This window comes from Apus apus, chromosome 20, assembly GCF_020740795.1.
Source record: "Apus apus isolate bApuApu2 chromosome 20, bApuApu2.pri.cur, whole genome shotgun sequence".
Taxonomy (NCBI): Eukaryota; Metazoa; Chordata; class Aves; order Apodiformes; family Apodidae; genus Apus; species Apus apus.
In genome coordinates this window covers 8,017,450-8,035,670 of record NC_067301.1, presented here as the reverse complement: position 1 = coordinate 8,035,670, position 18,221 = coordinate 8,017,450, and the positions used below count along the sequence as shown (strand labels likewise).

Below are 18,221 nucleotides of genomic sequence, written 5' to 3'. Positions count from 1 at the left end.
TTCCTGACTCCTGAAAGCAGATAAGCATTATCTCATTTGAATAAACAGTTGCCTTTATCTGGAATTGGTTCAGTAAAAGTATTTAGTATTGGGGCAGAGATTAAGGTGACTTCTAGCTCTGTTTTGAAGTTGGTTCTTAAAGGATGTGAAGGAAGAGGGAGGGCAGATGAAGATAAACCTGAAGACAAGGCAAGGAAAGCCCTGAGCACTTCAGCTGCAACCTGCAATTCAGGCTGAGGGACTGCAGAAGGGAATGAAAATGTGGTGGTAATAAATTCCAGCAGGTTCTCTGGCTCCTTTCCATGGAAGAGTAATCCTGATGTATTATCACTGGGTCTTATCAGAGCCTTTCAGAATTAGTTTGAGGTGATAACAGCAGGGTGGTTACAACATGGCTGGAGGAGAGGATGGCTATTTATAGGAAGCATTTATTCATGAAATCAGTCAAATGGAGATCTTTTAGGAGAAAGGATGTTAAGGTGCCAGTGTTTTGAACATAGCACAGGTTGCATTCTAACAGCTGAGCTTTGCCAGCTGTACATTTAATTAGAGTTCAGTATGTCTTAACAGAAATGGAGCAGTTTTTCCCCAAAATGGATGATTTGCCTGAATACTGAAGTAAGAGAAGATGAGGATACCTGTTGATAAGGAAGTGAGGCGTACATTTTTGTGGATTGCAGTAGGTGTTGAAAATGATGCTGTCTCTGATCATTTTGTGCCCTACATGCTTAATTTTGTTGTAAGGTCACCAGGTAGACCAAGTGCCACACATGCTGTTTACTCTGATGTATTCCTGAAAGCAATCCTTCAGAAAGCCTATCAGTTTAACTGGGATTTATTTCTTCTTTTCAGCTGTGGAAATTCAGCAGACAGCCTTGGTTTGCTTCACACTTGTCTCTCTGTGCAAACCCCTCTTCCCGAGAGATATACCTGGGGATCTGTGTGGTGGAACTCACCTTGAAGCCCACAGACTCCAGGAGGGTCTAAATATTAAAGTGTCAGAAAATCCCTTCTCCATCTGGAGAGCAGGAGACCCATGGTGCAATGGCAATGCTCAAAACACCCAGGTTTTCCTCTTCATTCCCACTAAAGGCCTAAGGCAGTTGTGAGAAGAAATAATCCTCACCCTACATGGGAAAAATTTCCTGTCATAAAAGCCTGCTAGCTTGCTTCCCTTTGAGCTGTGATGTAAGAATCTTCCATGTAGTCATGTGCATCAGCTGAGATAATGCACTATTTTAACTTGGCAGGCTCCAAGAGGACATTCATGCAAGCTTTCAGTAGGTGTTTATAGAAAACAGAAAGGAAATTCATGCCACAGAAGTTTGCTTGTACTTTCCGACAGCTTAGCTTTAGATCTTATTATGGCTTTAAATCTCTTCTGTAACTACTTGTCTCCTCAGCTGCCAGGCTTTTGGCAAGGTGTCTGCAATTTGCTAAGAGTCCTCAGCAGCAGTAGGAGGTGAGAAATTAGAAGTGAAATGTTCTGAACACCAATAAAAATACAAATGTATTTTTAAAATGGTGATGGTGTATATTAGAGCATGCTTCTCTGACGTCTTTCCACTTGCACTCCTTTGTTACAGTGAATGTTCTTGACTAGAAGTAGGTTTCAAATGTTTTATTGTATGGTTTCTTTTTCTTACTCCTTTTCCTCCTGCCCAAAACCCCTCCTCCATACTAATATTATTAACAGCTCTTGAAGTGTCTCCTGCATTCTGGGGATAAAAGACAGGAAAGATAACTGAGAATTAGGAGTAAAAAATAGGAAAGGTGAGGGAAGGGGGAACACAGTTATCTTTGGAAAAATATGGACTCTTGTGCTGGTAAAGATTAAAGGCAGAACCTTGAAAATCAGCTCAAGCCTCCTGTATTGGATTTTGTGTAGAAGCTCTGAAGCTTTTGGGTTGGTTGGCTTCAGAAACAAGTCATGTCCAGGTATGATGTGGTCATGTGTGCTGGTAATACTTTTAATCACCCGTTAAGTTTATTAATTGTGTATTTTATATTTCTCTTAGAACATCAGTGTGCTGAAGTGGAGGTAAAGGACTAAGAGTTTGAAGTGAGTGTGCTAGGGAGCTTTAGAAGCCACAATATGTCCAGGTCAGATCACTAGTTAAATCTTAGCATGGAGGATAGAAGTTAAGAGTCAGGCTGCAGAAAGTTTTATTTATTATAGATATTTGCTGAACACTACCTAGTGTGCAGTTGACAATGGTGTGGAGGTTTTTTTTGAAAGTGCTTATGTTAGCATAGTCTTGGGTCCAATAGTCTTGGATCTTGGAAAACTATTAAAAGTGCATTGAAGGCCAAAAAGAAGATCAACCTTTAGAATTTTTTTAATTTGATGTTTTTCTTCTAAGCCAGTGAAGCTTCAGACTCTGGGCCAGGCATGCTGGTGCCTATCTTCTGCTGTTTAAATACCTTTGATGAAATTAAGAGCATTAAGCCATTTTTAAGTTTCCCTAAACAATGGATGGATTTTTCGGTGCTTATTACATGAGTCAGTGGTAATAATCCCTTTTGATTGTGCAGTTTCACTGCTGAAACTGAGCACTGAAATATTCTTGGTAACTCCCTTATAAACAACCCAACTTCCAATTTGCAGCAGACATTTTTCTCGCTCCGTTCTGTCCTGTATTTATTTCAGTAATGATGTGGATGTGGGAGATGAGCTGTCCAAAGGAATCACATGGCTTTACCAGGACACTGGGATAATGGCATGCTGTGTTTCCCAACTCAGGCTCCTTGAGCAGACTCCCCTTTGTTCTTGCAGGGTCTCTGAAAGCTTGTTTTGATCTTTTCAGTGCAGGAGACTACAAGTTTCTCACATTAGCACTTGTACCAGGCTATTTCTGTCTGTTGACCGAAAGAATTGGAGATGATGAATAGTCTGTGTAATAATTGCAATATGATTTTTAAAAGCTCTGGTTGGGCTACTGTTTCCTGCCCTGCTATTGCAGGGTTAGCAAGCAAACTACTTCAAGATGTCCAACTTCTGCTACTCATTTGCTCAGAGATGCTTCTATGTGTCTGTCAGAGCCATGTAATGAAATTTAAGCCCCCCTGCCCAGACCATAGGTGAGTAGATAAACATAAAGCAGCTTCTCAGAAGGAGTGGAAAATAATGGGCAGCTTTTTGACTTCTACAGGAAATAAAACCCCCAAGAAATCTGTGCTTTTCCTCAGGCTTATAGTCTCTGCACAGTTCTGTGTCCCTCACTTCAATTTTATAGCATCTGTCACTCTCTGTAATATTTTCTTCAAAGAGGATGATCATTAGTTTACTTGGATTAATTTTACAGCTATTTTATATGTGTGCCTATGCCAAAGTGTTAGGACAAAACACCTGAATGTTTGACAAACTAAACTGCAGCTTGGTGATTGTTGTAAAATAAATGTATATACACGACGGGCTGTCTCTAATGCATGAGGTTTGCAGTCCTTGTGTTTACTAGAGATTTCCTTACATGGGAATTGAGTATTTGATAATTAAGTTCTAGCTAGCAGCACTGTGCAGCAATGTAATCCTGTGCTTTGCAGATTACCTGTTTCGAAATGAGTCAGAGTAATAATCTGCAGTTACAATAATGTTACAGGAATGTAATGTTCTTTGCTTTGGCTGTTTCATAAGCTCCACTTCTTGCAGTTGACTGCTGCAGACCTAAAGTATGTAGAGCTCTCCCGGGTACTTTGGTGGCAAATGAGATCAGGGTTTGCCCTTTCAATGAGTAGAAATGAGCAAAGTGTTACTTTTTTCTAGAAAGCAGTTTGATCAGACAGAGCTGACTTGCGGATGGACTCAGCTATGTGCTAAAGATTTAGTACCATGGCTTTGGAGACCACTGGTGTGATTTCTCTAGAAATGGGATTTCTTCCCAATTGTGTTAGTTGCTGGAGTTCTCACTTTCCTCTTTGTTTTGGAATTGTGCCTCAGACCTGTCAGAGGTAAACAAGAACAGCAGCATGGGAAGTTCACTTGGAAATATAATGCTGACCTCCAGTATGGTGAAATCAGGATGTGTCCATCTTACTAAATTTCCTTTTTTATTGTTAATATAAATAGAGAGAGAAAGGAAAAAAAAAGTGTATGTACCCACAAAATGGGGGAAATGCCTTGGAATGAAGAGGGAGAGAACCAAGAACTTAAGCATTGTCCCAGGAATGCTGAGGTAGTAGCTACCTATGCTACAATAAAATATTTACAAAGATGACTTAATTCTGCACAGTTGAGCTAAAAAGAAGCCCAAAATGCAGTGCTCTGATTCTCAGCTTGTGAAAAGTGTCATGCTAATTGATCTGTGTCAAATGGCTGTCTGGGTATAAGTGTTATCACATGTTTTGTAGTTAGACCTAATCATATTTACTGTGCCACATGTGGGCTGGATCATATTCCTGGAAGCAGAGCTGACTTGTCAAGCAAACTCTCTGACATGTCCTTCCAGAATAAAATGTATCTCGCGGTATCTTGGAGGCACAGAGACGTGGCAGTGGGAGGTCCCACTCCCCAGCAGTCTGCTGAATTCAGACCAGTTGTAGAAATCAAGTATCCTGTTGGCACAGGAGTTGTAGTTGCCTGTCTTAATGACAAAGAGCAGCTTGATAGAAGTTGATACTTGAGCTAATTCAGTTGTTTTGCATCTCACATGTTGATGGGTTTCTGATAGCTGCAAGGCAGTCTTAATAAAACTGAGGGCTGATCTCAGTAACTGGAACTTTAAAGTTCATCAGAACATTTCCCTTTGCAGCAGGGAGCTGCCTCACAGCTGTGCAGCCCTTCCTCTGCTCTGTGTTGCACATTTACCCCTCCCCTCTTCTTAAGTCTTTGCCTAGTCTTGAGCTATTGCTTTTTCTCTAGTTGTAGCCTCTCTTGGCTGCTTTTCCTTTATTGCACAGAGTAAATCCTCAACCCTCCTCAGAGCAAGCCCACGGGCCAAACTTGTAGGCCTTGCATTTGCCTGAGTTGCTTTTTTTTCACAAGGGTCTTTTGTTAGAATCATTTCTAGTTTAGCATCAGGCCCCACTAAGCTTCCTGGAAAATGGAAGGCAGACAGTCCCTGCTTTCTCATGTTACTGAACAAATCCCTCTCCCCTTCCCTGGGGTCTGCTGTACCTAGCAAAAAAACTGCATTTCAGCTGTGAGAAACTACAGCAGACCCACACTGCAGGATGACTTGTTCACACTTAGGAGATGTATGTTTGTTCAGGGGTTGTAAAAACTGTCAGGAAGATTTTGACAGGAGTGAAAAATTAATTTAAGTTGCTGATGCACAGGGGAATACAGTGAGTGTTCCCTGTGCCTGCAGCCTGGCAAGGCCCGCTGATCTGTGCTGAGAAGTCAATGCAGCTTGCTCTCTTATTTCTTGTGTTTGTGGTTGCTGGGACAGGTTGGGCACCAACTTGTAAATCTATCTTGACAGGCTGGCAAACATCAGAAGGGATATGGAAAGTAGTGTTTAGTTTACCTTAGGTATTAGTTATCATCTTGTGAATTACATCATGGGCCTTGCTCTCAGAGCTGGCAATCTGATGGTATCTTATCAACCGGAACAGATTATGACTAGCCAGAAATCACTTCAGGCTGCAGGAAACAGTTGTGTTCTTGTGAACAGCACAGTGGTTTAAGGTGCAGAGGACACTAGTGATAACATATGATTTTTAATTATGTTCTGATTTTAGAGTATGGATTCCTTAAAAATAAAGATTTTAATAGAGGCCTTTTGTGGTTTTGCTCCTTAAACTAAAAGCTCCATTCCTCTGAAGCAGTTATGATTTCCATACGCCTGAGATGAACGGGAGTAGCAAAGGAGCTATGCAGAAATGTAAAGATGCTATGAGTTTGCATGAAACACTAAAATTAATTACCTTTTCTAATCAGGTTCATTTCAGGAGCATGTACTCCTGGCCATTGCTGAGAGGAGTTGTGGTTCTGAACACTTCTCACAGGTTTAACTGTATTTAAAATCATTTGCAGCAGCAGAATAGGCAGGTCAGTGGTAGGCAGGTTTGGATGCTGTTGTTGTGGGCCTGAAGCTGCTCTTCAGGAGAATATGAAATGGATTGAGAGAAGCAGAGTGAGCAGTATGTGGGGAGAGAAGAAGCTGGACAAAACTTTTCTTTCAGTGAAAGTAACTTTCCTACTTGCGGAAATTCTGGACTCTCTCCTGCAGGATGGCTTAGAAACCAGGATGCTGGTGAGGTTATAAACACAAGGGAAAAGAAAAGATTTCTTTCTGTGGCACTGGTTGAGTTCAGAGCTCTGACACCTCCATGATCTGGGAGCAAGCTGAATTGAAGTTCTTCAGCCAAGAGCAGTTAGTCAGGGAGGATGGATCTCTGAACTTGGCCTTACTTGGAGTGAAAGCTGGGCAGCAGTGAGCTCCATGGCTCTATTTTACCCTGTTTCTCAGTCTACCTATAATGAAAAACAAAAGTCATTATTTCTTTCAAGGCAGCAGTGTTTCAAGTGAATTTGCTACTGTGTGATGTGGAAATAGACTATCAACATTAACAGCCTTGGGTACACTGGTAAATGGAAAACTTTCAAGGATTTTTTTCTTTTTCTTCATTTGTTTAGTTATAAAGTTGAAAATAACTTCAGCCTCACCTGCTGAGTTAGACCTATTTTGATGGAAGTCCCTTGTGTCTTTATTAATGGACTTCTGAGTTTGGAACTGGGTGCAAGCACAGAAGGAGGGCTACAAAGCTTATCCAAAGACATCTCTGCTTTCAAACTGGCCTTTATTAGTGCAGTGTTGTTTGTGAGAATAAGTCATGCAGGAGTGTATGACTTGTAGCTGTGTAGCTTAAAATGTGTTTAAAGTTGCTGTGAATATTGCACAATAACATGTGGGTTCTCCTGATGTGTTAAAAGCACCATAATTTTCTTTATAAAGGAATGCAAGCAGGGCTGTTGCTTCTGCTTGAAGCTGTTGAACTCCTGTGGCATTATGCAGGGCTTTTGTTTAAATGCCTCCTGTGGTCAGGAACAAAACACAAATGAACTTGCAGGTGATTTTTTATTGTGGTTCCAGTAACAGGCTGGAGCATCTTTCCAGGTGAGTGTGATTGGGAGGGATAATTATGCAATGTTTTTGGGTATAGTAAGTCCTTTTAGTAATTCTCTTTGCAAGCAATTGCTGCTGTTCAAAGCCCTCTGTGCTGTTTTGAGTACAAGTCTAGAGCTGAGCTTTAATACTAACCTTTCTAATGAGCCCCCCAAGTATTAACAGTGCAAAGGGTACAAGTTCTGCCATGCAGCAATTTGCCCTGTGTCACCTTTGCTACAGGTTCATCTGTCATTCCGATGTTTGGTAAATTTGATGCTGCAATGACTGACTCCTGGCAGAGAGATTCAGTGACTCCATGGAGGGAATGTTTCTTGCCTGTTGTAAGCAACAGATGACTTCATTCAAGAGTGCTGCTGCTGTTGTCTTGCAGCCAGGCTTTAATAGAATCAGATGTTCACATTAAATTAATACGTTTTACATGGAGCCCATTGACTAACATTTAATTTGCTTCAATAAGAAGTCAAGGCATGTGGGATTGTAATGGTCTGTGCTTGGGGTAACCTGGAAGAATCCCTCTATTGCAGCAGCTTAAAAATGCTCACTGAAACAAGAGGTAGCATTTGTGAATAAACTAACTGCTTAATGCAGCTTTCTATCTAATTCAGTGCAAAACTAGGACTGGGTGGGAAAATGTTCTCTTGAATGAGGATTCCAAGGGCACAGACAAAGTGCACTGCTGATTTTTTTTTTTTCTTAACAAAATAAAGAAGGCTTTACAGAGGTGTTTTTGCTTTTTTTAAAATAAAAGCCATCTTCCATGGTCCAGGTCTTTGATGCTACTAAAAAGACACAGACAGTATTTACAATCCCAAACTGCTGCCTTGGATGAGGAACAGTTCGGTGAGGTTGCAGATGAAAGGTGGTTTTCTCAGTTAAGAAACACCACTGTAAAATGGTTAAATAGACACTGACTCTGCATCAGAATGTTAGTGTCATGAAGGTTTTTCTACATCTGTCTGAAGAGCCTCAAACATGATGCTTTTCTGTCCCAAACAACCACAGAATGTTTCTCCCAAGCAACATGTACTGCCAAGGTTTCTGTCCCGGCCAATTACAGGATTAGGCTATGGATCCTTTGCTGTGGGAGTAGAAGTTTGTACATCTGATGGGCCCTTAAGTCCATGTGAATGAAACCATCAGCTAATACCCAGGTAATATCAACTGTAATGTTGATAGTTATTATCTAGGTGTTGGGAGAGGGATTAGTGGGCATGTCAGTACAGCCCCACAGTGAGAGGTGGTGTGTAAGGACCATGAGTAATGTGGTGATTACATCACTTGGGCTGGTGCATGTTTAGTGTCACATCTCATGCCAAGGAGCAGTGCAGGGTGCCTTGCCCTTTGGAGTTCTGTAAACAACGTCTAGGCCTCCAAAACATCCTAACAGGCAAAAGAAAGGGAGTACCTGAACCTGTGATGGCAAAGCACAAACCCTCCAGGCAGTGCCCAAGGTGTAATTACCTGCTCCTGTTGGAGCATGGGTGTTTTCTTCCATCTTGCAGGTGTGGTACATCAGAGAATGCATCTTTGGTGCTTTGTATCCAACAGATGAGTAAAGCTGACAGGATCTCATGCCAAAAGTGGAAGAGTGGTGTCTTGGTGTGCAGGGGAAAACAAGGAGGCTGTTCCCTGGGGGAGCACTGACAGTTCATCCATTCAGAGTGTTTGCAGGAGTTGTTAGCTCGTATTTTTGTGAGCATTTTGTAGTCATTGTTCAAACTAGTACTTTCATTTCCTGTCGTGGACTTAAGCACTCAAACTATTATGTTTTCCTTTCTTTTACTTCCCTTTTTCCTGTAAACTGATGGGAAGTTACTCCAACAATAATGAAACAGAGTGAAAAGCTTCAGAGTCTGCACCTGAGAGAATGGCAGGGGAAGAGCTTAGACCACTGTAAATGTTTTCTGCTTTTTTGTTTCTCTTTGGTGATTTTCTTCTCTGCATGGCTAGATATAAAACTACCATGAAGGAGAGTTTTGTCTCCCTAAAGACTTTTTTTTCATAGAAAAAATGTTTTGTCATTTGAGGAATATTTGCTTCCTTGAGGGGGAGGGTATTTTTAATGAAAGAAATGGGGCAGCTGATACTGTCAGGCATCATTAACTATCAGCTGGTCTACTGGTGCTTTTCTGCCTTGAGCAAAAACATTTAAAACAGTATGTTTATATCTGGCATAATTTGCAAGCACATTGTTTTCTAAATAATGCAATACTTGCAGCTAAAAATCCTGGGTTTTTAAAAGAAAATTACAGAACAATTTTTGGAAAGGCAAACTTCTCTTACTCACTGTTCTGATAAGTCTTTGTGAATCTGCTCCAATGGGAGATTCTCTTCCCTGGTCACTATTCCTAAACGTGATGAAACTGGAAAAGAAGAAAGGCAGATATCCATGTTCATTTCAGGTATTCAGGGAGTGGGAAGTGGATTGAAGTTGTTATGTCAGCACAGACTCAGTTTAATTTAGTTAAGAGTAAGCCTTGAAAACAAGGAAGCTTTTAAGGGGCATTATCCAGTTCTTGAGTGTCTCCACCAGCTTACTCAGGCATAGGAGATGTTGGTGTGGTGAACCTGGTAGCTACTCTTCCAATTTCAAAGGAAAGGCACAAGTTTGTGGTGTGACTCAGCTTTACAAAACCACTGCTTTAAGCAATGTTAATCCTAGCTGACTATTCATGTGTTTTGTTTGTCTAATATCCTTGTAATGTGGCTATTCCCGTTAAAGAAAGTCAGCATCCTTTGTTCTCCTCTAAGCTATGTGAGACTTGACTGCAGAAGTAGTTTGGGGCCTGAAGCTGCAGTGACTGAATGCTGCTGGAATGTGATGTGTCACCTCTGGTATAAGGGGAATAGATCCATAGCTTCTAAAATTCAGGTCAGCCCTTTATTTGGGGGGTAGGTCGGTGGTGGTTGGAACTAAAACATCCTGGGAAGGGAGGGAAGGAAGGAAAAAGCTTGGTTAGATTTGAAATTCACATTGCTGATTTATTTTCTAGGAAATAACTGAAACGAATAAGAAATCCTGAAGTCTGCCAGGTTTAGATGGCAACGTTTGCCTTTCTGGGTCACAGAAAAGATTTTGGGATACAGCTGGAAATCAGAGCAATTGATGCACCTGAGCCAAGAAATAAAAATATTTGAGAGCAGAGGAGCAGCTGGCTAGTGAATATCCTGCAGCAAAAATGTGAAGATGCTGGATTTTGAGTATTATAGTCTCTGTCATTCCTGCCCCTGCTTCTCCTGTGGTTATCCAGCAAAGGAGTTACCTCTCTGCCTCACGTATGCTGCAGAGGTGATTAATCCAGTGGGGTTTCCCTCTTCCTTGAGCTGAAGGGAGCATCAGCCTTTGGGCCCTTTCAGCCACATTTTTAGGCTGCACGTGCAAGTGGCAGCACTGGTTCTGTTTGCTGAGGAGCAGAGGAGCCTGCTGGGGCTGAGGCTTGTGGAGGACAAAGTCTTCTGCTTTCAGGTGGTAACTGAAGAGAAAGGTATTGATTAGTATAAATTACAAGAATAATGAGTTGTGGTGAATATTAAAGAGGTCAGAGCCATGGTTAGCATCCTGTCCATGGCGTGCTGAGTCCCGACCACTGCCTTTGTTGGAGGTTGGAGCTACCTTGTGTGGTAGCCCAGCTGCCAAGGTCCCTTTTAAAGGCTGTGTGTTACAGCAAGTGCTGGATGGTCACATGAATGAACAAACTATTGTCTCGCTTCCTTGGAAGTTTAAATGGAGAATTAGTCCTCTGCTCCATTGTCATCCTCTACCTTCCTGTGTATCTCCTTCCTCTCTTTCCTACAAATAGTCTCCTGAGGTTGAAATGTGAGGAGAAAGTAAGATTGGCATTTTTAGCTGTTAAATGAGGTTAATCAGCTTGGTAGTGGGTGGGAGAAATGTGCTCTAAGGTTAAGAATATGATATTAATGGTTAGGAGGATGCTTTTTATCAGCCCAGTGTGAATTTCTTTCTGTCAGGCATGCACTTTTTGGTTAAAAATTAGCTGATTGTTTTATTGTTCCTAGAATTAAGAGAAAAACAGAAATGGTGGGGTATCTGTAAAAGAAGGCATTCTTTTCCTCTTCTCTTGAAGACACCATCTTGAGTTTGACAGAAGGGAATTAGGGCTGTAAATCACTGTTCTGCAAAATGCACTTGAACTGGCACAAAGGGAAGAAATGGAACTACTGGAATTTCTGCAGGATGAGGCAGGCCAGGCTGAGCAGTCTTGGAGATGCATAATTCTGGCTGCACTGCTGGGGAGGAATGCTAACCCCTGCTGCCAGCTTTTGGCACAGGCAGGAAAAATAGGCAGATAAGGTTTTCCAAAAAATACACCCCTTTTTGCAGAGAGCACAGTGGATGGTGGGGATGCAAAAAATACAGGAGGACAACCTGAATGGAACCAGTGTTCCTTGTTCCAACAGTTAAAACCTTGAGGAGCAACATACCAGTTTTTGCAATGTCTGCTTCACTTCCACCCAGAACTGACAGCCTGCTGGCAGAAAGACCAGAAGGAATGATTAAAAAGCCATGCAACACTCCCTCTGTAACAGAAGGAGACCATCTTACAGATTGCCACTATAATTGACTGCTTAAATTAATTTCACCTTCTCAACTTTAATATTAAAAATCTGAAAAGCCAAGTTAATATTTTTATGGAAATTTTCAGGTGTAAATAGAATGAGTTGAAGGTCAGTCATCCAAATCAGCAGTCTTAGTACTTATCTGTTCAGTCTAATCAATTCATATGTTGATGTGCTTTCTATATCAAAATCCTCTATTCCCAGCACTACATTTGCAAGGAGAATACTCAGAGAAGCACCCTTGAACACAGGCTACACCCACAGACTGAATGGGTAGGAGAAAGGGATTCACAAACTGTAATTAAACCTCATAGCACAAGCATCATTATGTTTGAATTCATCATTGGATCAAGAGTAACAATATCTGGCAGTACTTCTTCTTAAGCACCAAAACCTTTTAAAGAGCAAAATAACGAGTATTTTATAACTTTAACTCAAAAGCTAAGATTCCTGAAAACACCAACAATAAACATTAATTCACATGGATGTGGTTTGAGTTTGGGGAGAGGGAGAAAGTAAAATGAGTGCCACTCTTGGGTTGGGCAGTAATGCCACACTGGAATTGCTCAGTCTATGATAGCAGCAGGAATTACACCCCTGGAAAAGAAACTTGATACCACAGGACTAAAACCAACCCTGTGAACGTTCTCTCCAAGCACTATCGCGATAATTTCTGTTGCCACTTCAATACCTTCTTATAGTCTAGCTGAAAATGGCACACCAGGGGCTCAGAAATCTATGAAATCAGAGCCTTCTTGAAAACGCAAGGTCAAAATCTGCCAATTTTCAAATGATCCTGTTTTGAAAGCTGCGAAGAAACCTGGTGTTGGCTAGATGAGGGGATATTCCCACAGAGGCAGCTGATGTTCAGCCTGCTCCTGGTCACACCTCCCTGCATCCAAAGTGCAGGTTGAGTCCCACCTGAAAGGGAAGCCAGGGTGGCCCATTCCAGCAGGAAGGGACACAGGCAGCAGGGTGCTATGGCTGGTCCCTGTCCTCAGGCTCCACTAGAGACACCTGAAGGGGGGTGACAGCTCAATGCAGCAGCATCGAGGAGCCCAGTACCAAGATGATATGTTGGCTGCATCTGCTCTTTCCTGCTATTGTGGTGCAGGAATATCCAACACAACAGGCTGTCAATTCTCCATTCTACAGCTGGGAGTTTGATTCATGCAGGAAGACTTGTTGTGTATCTTTGCTAGCAAAGATTTCCTGCCAAGCAGAGGAAAATATTTATGCTGAAAAATGCATTTGTCATCAAATGTTTTAGCTCATATTTCCATATGATATTTGTTTTTTGACTACTAATTTGCGTTTCCACCTTATTTGCAACCAAGTGTTGCATAGGAGAGCAGGAAGAGTGCTGATTCCCGTGAAAGTGGTTTTAGAGGGCAGGGAAGATTTAGGTTAGACCTTAGGAGGAAATTCTTCCCTGTGAGGGTGGTGAGACACTGGCCCAGGGAGGCTGTGGCTGCCCCATCCCTGGCAGTATTGAAGGGCAGGTTGGATGGGGCTTGGAGCAGCCTGGGCTGGTGGGAGGTGTCCCTGCCCATGCAGGGGGTTGGGATTAGATGATTTTTCAGGTCCCTTCCAACCCAAACCAGTCTATGATTCTATGATTTAGCTTTTATTCTCTTACAGACTTGGTGTTACTGGTTTGAGGGTGTGCGAACGAGGGGGACCATCTGCTTTGTATTTCAACTGTCAGCATCCTACAGCTGTCAGAAGATGTCATTTTTGGGGAAAAAGAAAAAAATACTTTTTTCCCTAGTTAACATTTTGCCTGCAAATGTTGCCTTTCAGATGGGAAGAGGAACTGACAAGAAGAATGAGTCTGGAATCTATGGTAGAAACCTTGCGAGAGGTAGGTTTTGAATAGTATGTATTGAAAGGTAGAGATTTCCTCTGCACCTTTTGTTATATTAGTCATCATTTAAATTTATCTTTTAATTAAAAAACTCTCTTATAGCTTGAGCAGCCGACTGTGTTGCTATATGTTAATGAGCAGTGTTAATTAATGCTTGGAAGCTGAAGCAGGAAAGTGTTGAAGTTTGTTGCCAAGTGGAATGTGGGGTGATGCCTTGAGGTTGAGTGAGGAAGCAGATGTTGCTCTGCTGCCTCTTAGGTCTTTGTGCTCTCTCTTGCAGGAGGCACAGGAAGCAGAAGCTCTCCAGGAGGAGCTAAATGAAAAGATTGAGAGACTGAAAGCAGAACTTGTGGTCTTTAAGGGTCTGATGAGTGATGTAAGTACACTGGAGAGCTGAGTGGCCAACTCCCACTGCCTTTGTGAAATGTGTGTGTCATGCAAATGGCTTCATTCATGGAGAGGTTCTGGTCTTAGTGAGTGCTGCTTTGTAGTTAGTTATGGCTGCCTTTATGATCTAATGCATCAGACAGATCACCCTCCCCCTGCTTCCTGTCTGGTCTGTGTAGAGATGCATTAACTTGCTGCTTAGCCCATAACCCAGACTCTTCCCTCCCTTCCCCGTTCTCCACAGCTCTCTGCAGCCATGGAAAGAAACGCTGGAGAGCTCACAGGTCAGGGTGAAGGGTTCATCACCGGGCAACACCACGTACTGCTGACACGGGGCATTTTGCCCTGAATCATCCCAGAAAATAACATTCATAAATGTGTTTCCCACCTCCCTTGGTGAAGCTCTGAAGAGATTAACCCAATATCACTGGTTGAGGGGTCTGGCGTTGTGCAGTTTCAACCTAATTAAAATAAATTAAAAGTACTTGTTTTCTAATGTCTTGTTAGATACTGACTTTCCTTCCAAGCTGGGGGATCTTTTAGACTATGACTGGAAAATTTTCCTACATTTAGACCTCCTGAGAGCATGTACTTATGCAGATATCTAGAAGAATAAGCCAGGTGAACATAAAGTGCCTTTCTCTGGAAGACTGAAGTAGCTGGTGCCAGTTGTCTAATGAATATGTCCTATTATGCTTATTTATTCTGTAATTTTGTGTAGAACTGCTTCCTTCTGTCTTCACATAAGCTTGCAGAACCTGCTCGCTGATGCCAAAGACATTCTCTCAGGGCCACTAGATCTGTCCACGTGAAATTTGGCAATTAGCTGTGTCTTCTTTTGGTGTTTAATTGAGAACAGGCATGCTTGGTTAGAGGCAGTGTAAAAGGGAGAAGCTTGTCAGGGCTCCATCAGTGGGAGGGCTTTTTCAGTGAAGGGGAAATGATTCTCAGAGTGTACAAAAAGGGTGGCAGAGAGTGCAAACATCCTCCTTAGCTGGAGAGAAAGGTGTGTTTTGGGCTTAGCAAACTGGGGAAGAGAGAAGTGATCCTAAGGAAAACAGTGAGAAGGCTTGTTTGGAATACCACTGTAAATATTTAGAGGAGAAAATGCAAAATATTGGCACATGACTCTTGCCTTCCTGCAGACAAGGAGCTCTAGTACCTCTACAGGTGGCATGACTGTTTAGAGTGTGTCAGTGTTTAGGGATTTCTTTTTCTCAGTGTGTTTGGAAAACAAAAACCTCTTAACTTGTCCAAATATGGTTGACAGGGGCTGGAAAAGAACTCTGTCTTATAATTTAAATTAAAAAAAAAAAAAAAACAACGAACTAAAAAAACCAAAACCCAAATCCAAGGTTTTCATCTTGGAAAGGGGGTTTGGTATTTGAGAGAGCTCTGCCAAGTTTTTTTTTTTTGCTTTTCCGGTAAAAGTGGAAGCATTACCTAGCCATTGAAGTGGTACTTTCCAACAGAGTAAGTCTCATCTAGGCTGGAAAATATGCTTTTTGTGGAACAATATTTCTTCCTAAGGAGCCAGCTGTCCTGTCTGAGTGGGAGCATCTCTTATAAATTATGTTTATAATTACTGCCCAGAGTGAAGCAAGGCCCAGTATTTTTCCTGTAGAATTTTTGCTTGGCTGTAAGCCAGGTTAATGCTAATGAGGAGTATTTGCTGTCTCCCAAGTTTCCATGGATCTCTGTAGATCCAGTCTTGATGTTCATGATATGGATGAAGTTGCTGAGTAGCCTGGATTCTGTTCTAAGAGCAACTTCTCCTTGCAGATACAGGTTTTCTGTCTGAAAAAGGGGAATTGTTGAATACTCTCCAGGTTTTAGATTTCATTCTCTTCAGCGTGTGCTCGATGGGGGTTTTCTCCTCCATTTTTAAAGCTTTATTGACCCATAAAAGCTTAAGGTTGCCACATCTAGCAGTGGTTTTGGGGTGGGTATAGGTTTTTTTGGTGGCAAACCTGAGAGTTGAGATTTTAACAGAATCAGACAGGAATGTTAATTGTTAGCTGTCTAGTCTGTTTAGATTGTGTGTGCACTGCCTTCCCAGAGAACCAGTCATATTGTTTAAGAATAGTGTGCTCTGGGGTTAGAGAGATACTGTGGGGTATCTCTTCTTTCCTGAACTGTATAATAATAGAAGATAATCACTACTGTCCTTCCTGCAGCCCATGACAGACCTGGACACAAAGATTCAAGAAAAGGCCATGAAGGTGGACATGGACATCTGTCGGCGCATCGATATCACAGCCAAGCTGTGCGATGTCGCACAGCAGCGCAACTCTGAAGACGTTTCCAAGATATTCCAGGTGATTAGGCCATCCCATTTTCCAGAGGGTAGGACAAGAGTTGAGGAGTGTGGTCCAGCTTGTTTGCCTTTTCGAATTTTCTCTGCGTAGACATAATTTCTCCTCTCACTCTTGAATTGTAGCTCTCTCCTTTCCAGAGCTGCTTTAGTGCTAAGAGCACAAAACTCAGAGCTTAAAAAAAGAAGGCTCAGGATGACCTTTAAGACATGCTGTTAGTCTGATGCTAGTCTACAATTATTGCAGGGGAGGAAAAAAGCACAACAGGGTCTAGGTTTGTATAAATGGTTTCCTCACATGTGTTCCCTTCGCAAGAGAGAGGTTTTAAGCTTGTAGAACTGTTGTCTGAATGTTCTTTTTTTGGGTCAAGCTCTGTGGCCAGAAATAACACTTCTGTGGTGTGAGCTATGACTGCTTTGTGAGACTAGAAGCTCCAGTTGCCTATTGTGGCTCCTTGGTCCTAGCAGGAAAGACATTTAATTTGCTCCAAAAGGAAGCAGTTACCATTCTGTGTGGGTAAACCTGTAAGTCCCAGTGCGGTTGGCCTTCTGTGATAATTGCAATTTCAATTGTGATTAACCCAACTTTCTTCTACTTGGATCTAAATATGTCTTGTTTAGTCCTTCAATAAGTCTGATGCTTTTCTCTGTATAGTGATGCTCTATCACATGCTAAATGCTGTACAAAAACACCATAAAAGATCCTTGTGGTCTCTACTGGTTGTGCTGGTTGAGGCAGTTGGACTTGATCTTCAGAAATCCCTTTCGATATTCCGTGATTCTGTGCTCTATGGCTCTAGTGGAGTTACTTAAATGTTTGATGTTTTTTTTTTCCTTAAGTATCCTGAAAGGTTCAAATCTCCTTACTTGAGACAATTATTTTCCTAGCATATTGAGCCAGTGCATTGTGCCGGTGGTTCCTTCTTGTCTTTCTGTCTTTTTCAATTGCTGTGTTGTTCTGCTCAAAGGTAACAGCAAAGTGCACTTTGGGTCCAGCATGCAGTGGTTAAAATGATCAGCATGGACAACAATGCTAAAAAGGGATGGCTTATATGCCAAGTAGAGGAAAATGACAGTAGGCTGGGAGTGGACTGTGTGTTTGTGACTCTGTTGGCACCATCTGTGAATATCTTTTATATTCACAGCCCTCAGATGAAGAAGTGAGATGAGAAGGGTCTCTCTTGAGTTCTCTGCACATCTATAAACTTGATTTCTTGGAGGTTGGCCAGGCATTCTTATGGTTCAGTTGATCCTTCTTCTGTTAGCCTGAAAGCTGGCAGTCTGCCCTGCTGGTGGGGTGGGAATGCCCCCAAAGTGAGGGCCGTCTAGAAAGGCTTCCTGTCTACTCTTCTCTAGTTGTTCAACACTGGGAGCAACAGCCTGTGGTGGTGGCAGGAGAGGGAGAGTTCTGTGATTGTCCTCAAGCCTGCTGCCTGGGCCCTCCTGCCAGCTTATGCTTCTACCCTGTATCATTCTAACCTCTGCATGTTCTCTGGTAGATGGTGGGCTGGTGTCAGTGAGCAGATGAAGTTCTGTAGGGCTGGCAGCCTGCAGCTTGCTTTGCTCTTTGCTGTTCTGAACCGCTTCCTTGTGCTTTGTGTTCACCACTCATTAACAGATCCAGTTCCTGTCTTGAATACCAGCAATCCCTGGATTGCTTGAGAACTGCTGAACACTTCTAATCACTCCAACCTAATGGCTCTCCTTTATTTCTGCCCCTCATGCCACAGCACCTCAGTTGAACCTTCTAGTTACTGCTCTTCTCTCCAATTAAGGTGGCTTCCAAGAAGAAGGACCGCAAGCTCACCTCTGATGATGACCTCTCTGAGCAGGATGGAGACAATGGCAGGTTTTCTGATGATGAGGTCAGCTGCTCTTTGAACATCACAGATGAAATGAAGCGAATGTTTAATCAGCTGTGAGTATCCTGGACAGTTTGGGGAAATCTTACTCCAAAATGCAGCCTTAGTCCCAGAACTTAATACTTGAGTTATTTCTCTATCCT

The 18,221-nt window shown here is 42.2% G+C and overlaps 1 protein-coding gene across 1 annotated transcript in view; it reads left to right on the top strand.

The window, feature by feature from the left end:
* IFFO2 (intermediate filament family orphan 2) overlaps positions 1–18,221 on the top strand; it is a 43,525-nt gene that overhangs the window by 11,515 nt on the left and 13,789 nt on the right. Inside the window, exons 2-5 of the mRNA XM_051637525.1 lie at positions 13,452–13,512; positions 13,796–13,891; positions 16,080–16,220; positions 17,992–18,134. Of these exons, the coding sequence (XP_051493485.1) occupies positions 13,452–13,512; positions 13,796–13,891; positions 16,080–16,220; positions 17,992–18,134 (441 nt within the window). The remainder of the gene's footprint in view (positions 1–13,451; positions 13,513–13,795; positions 13,892–16,079; positions 16,221–17,991; positions 18,135–18,221) is intronic.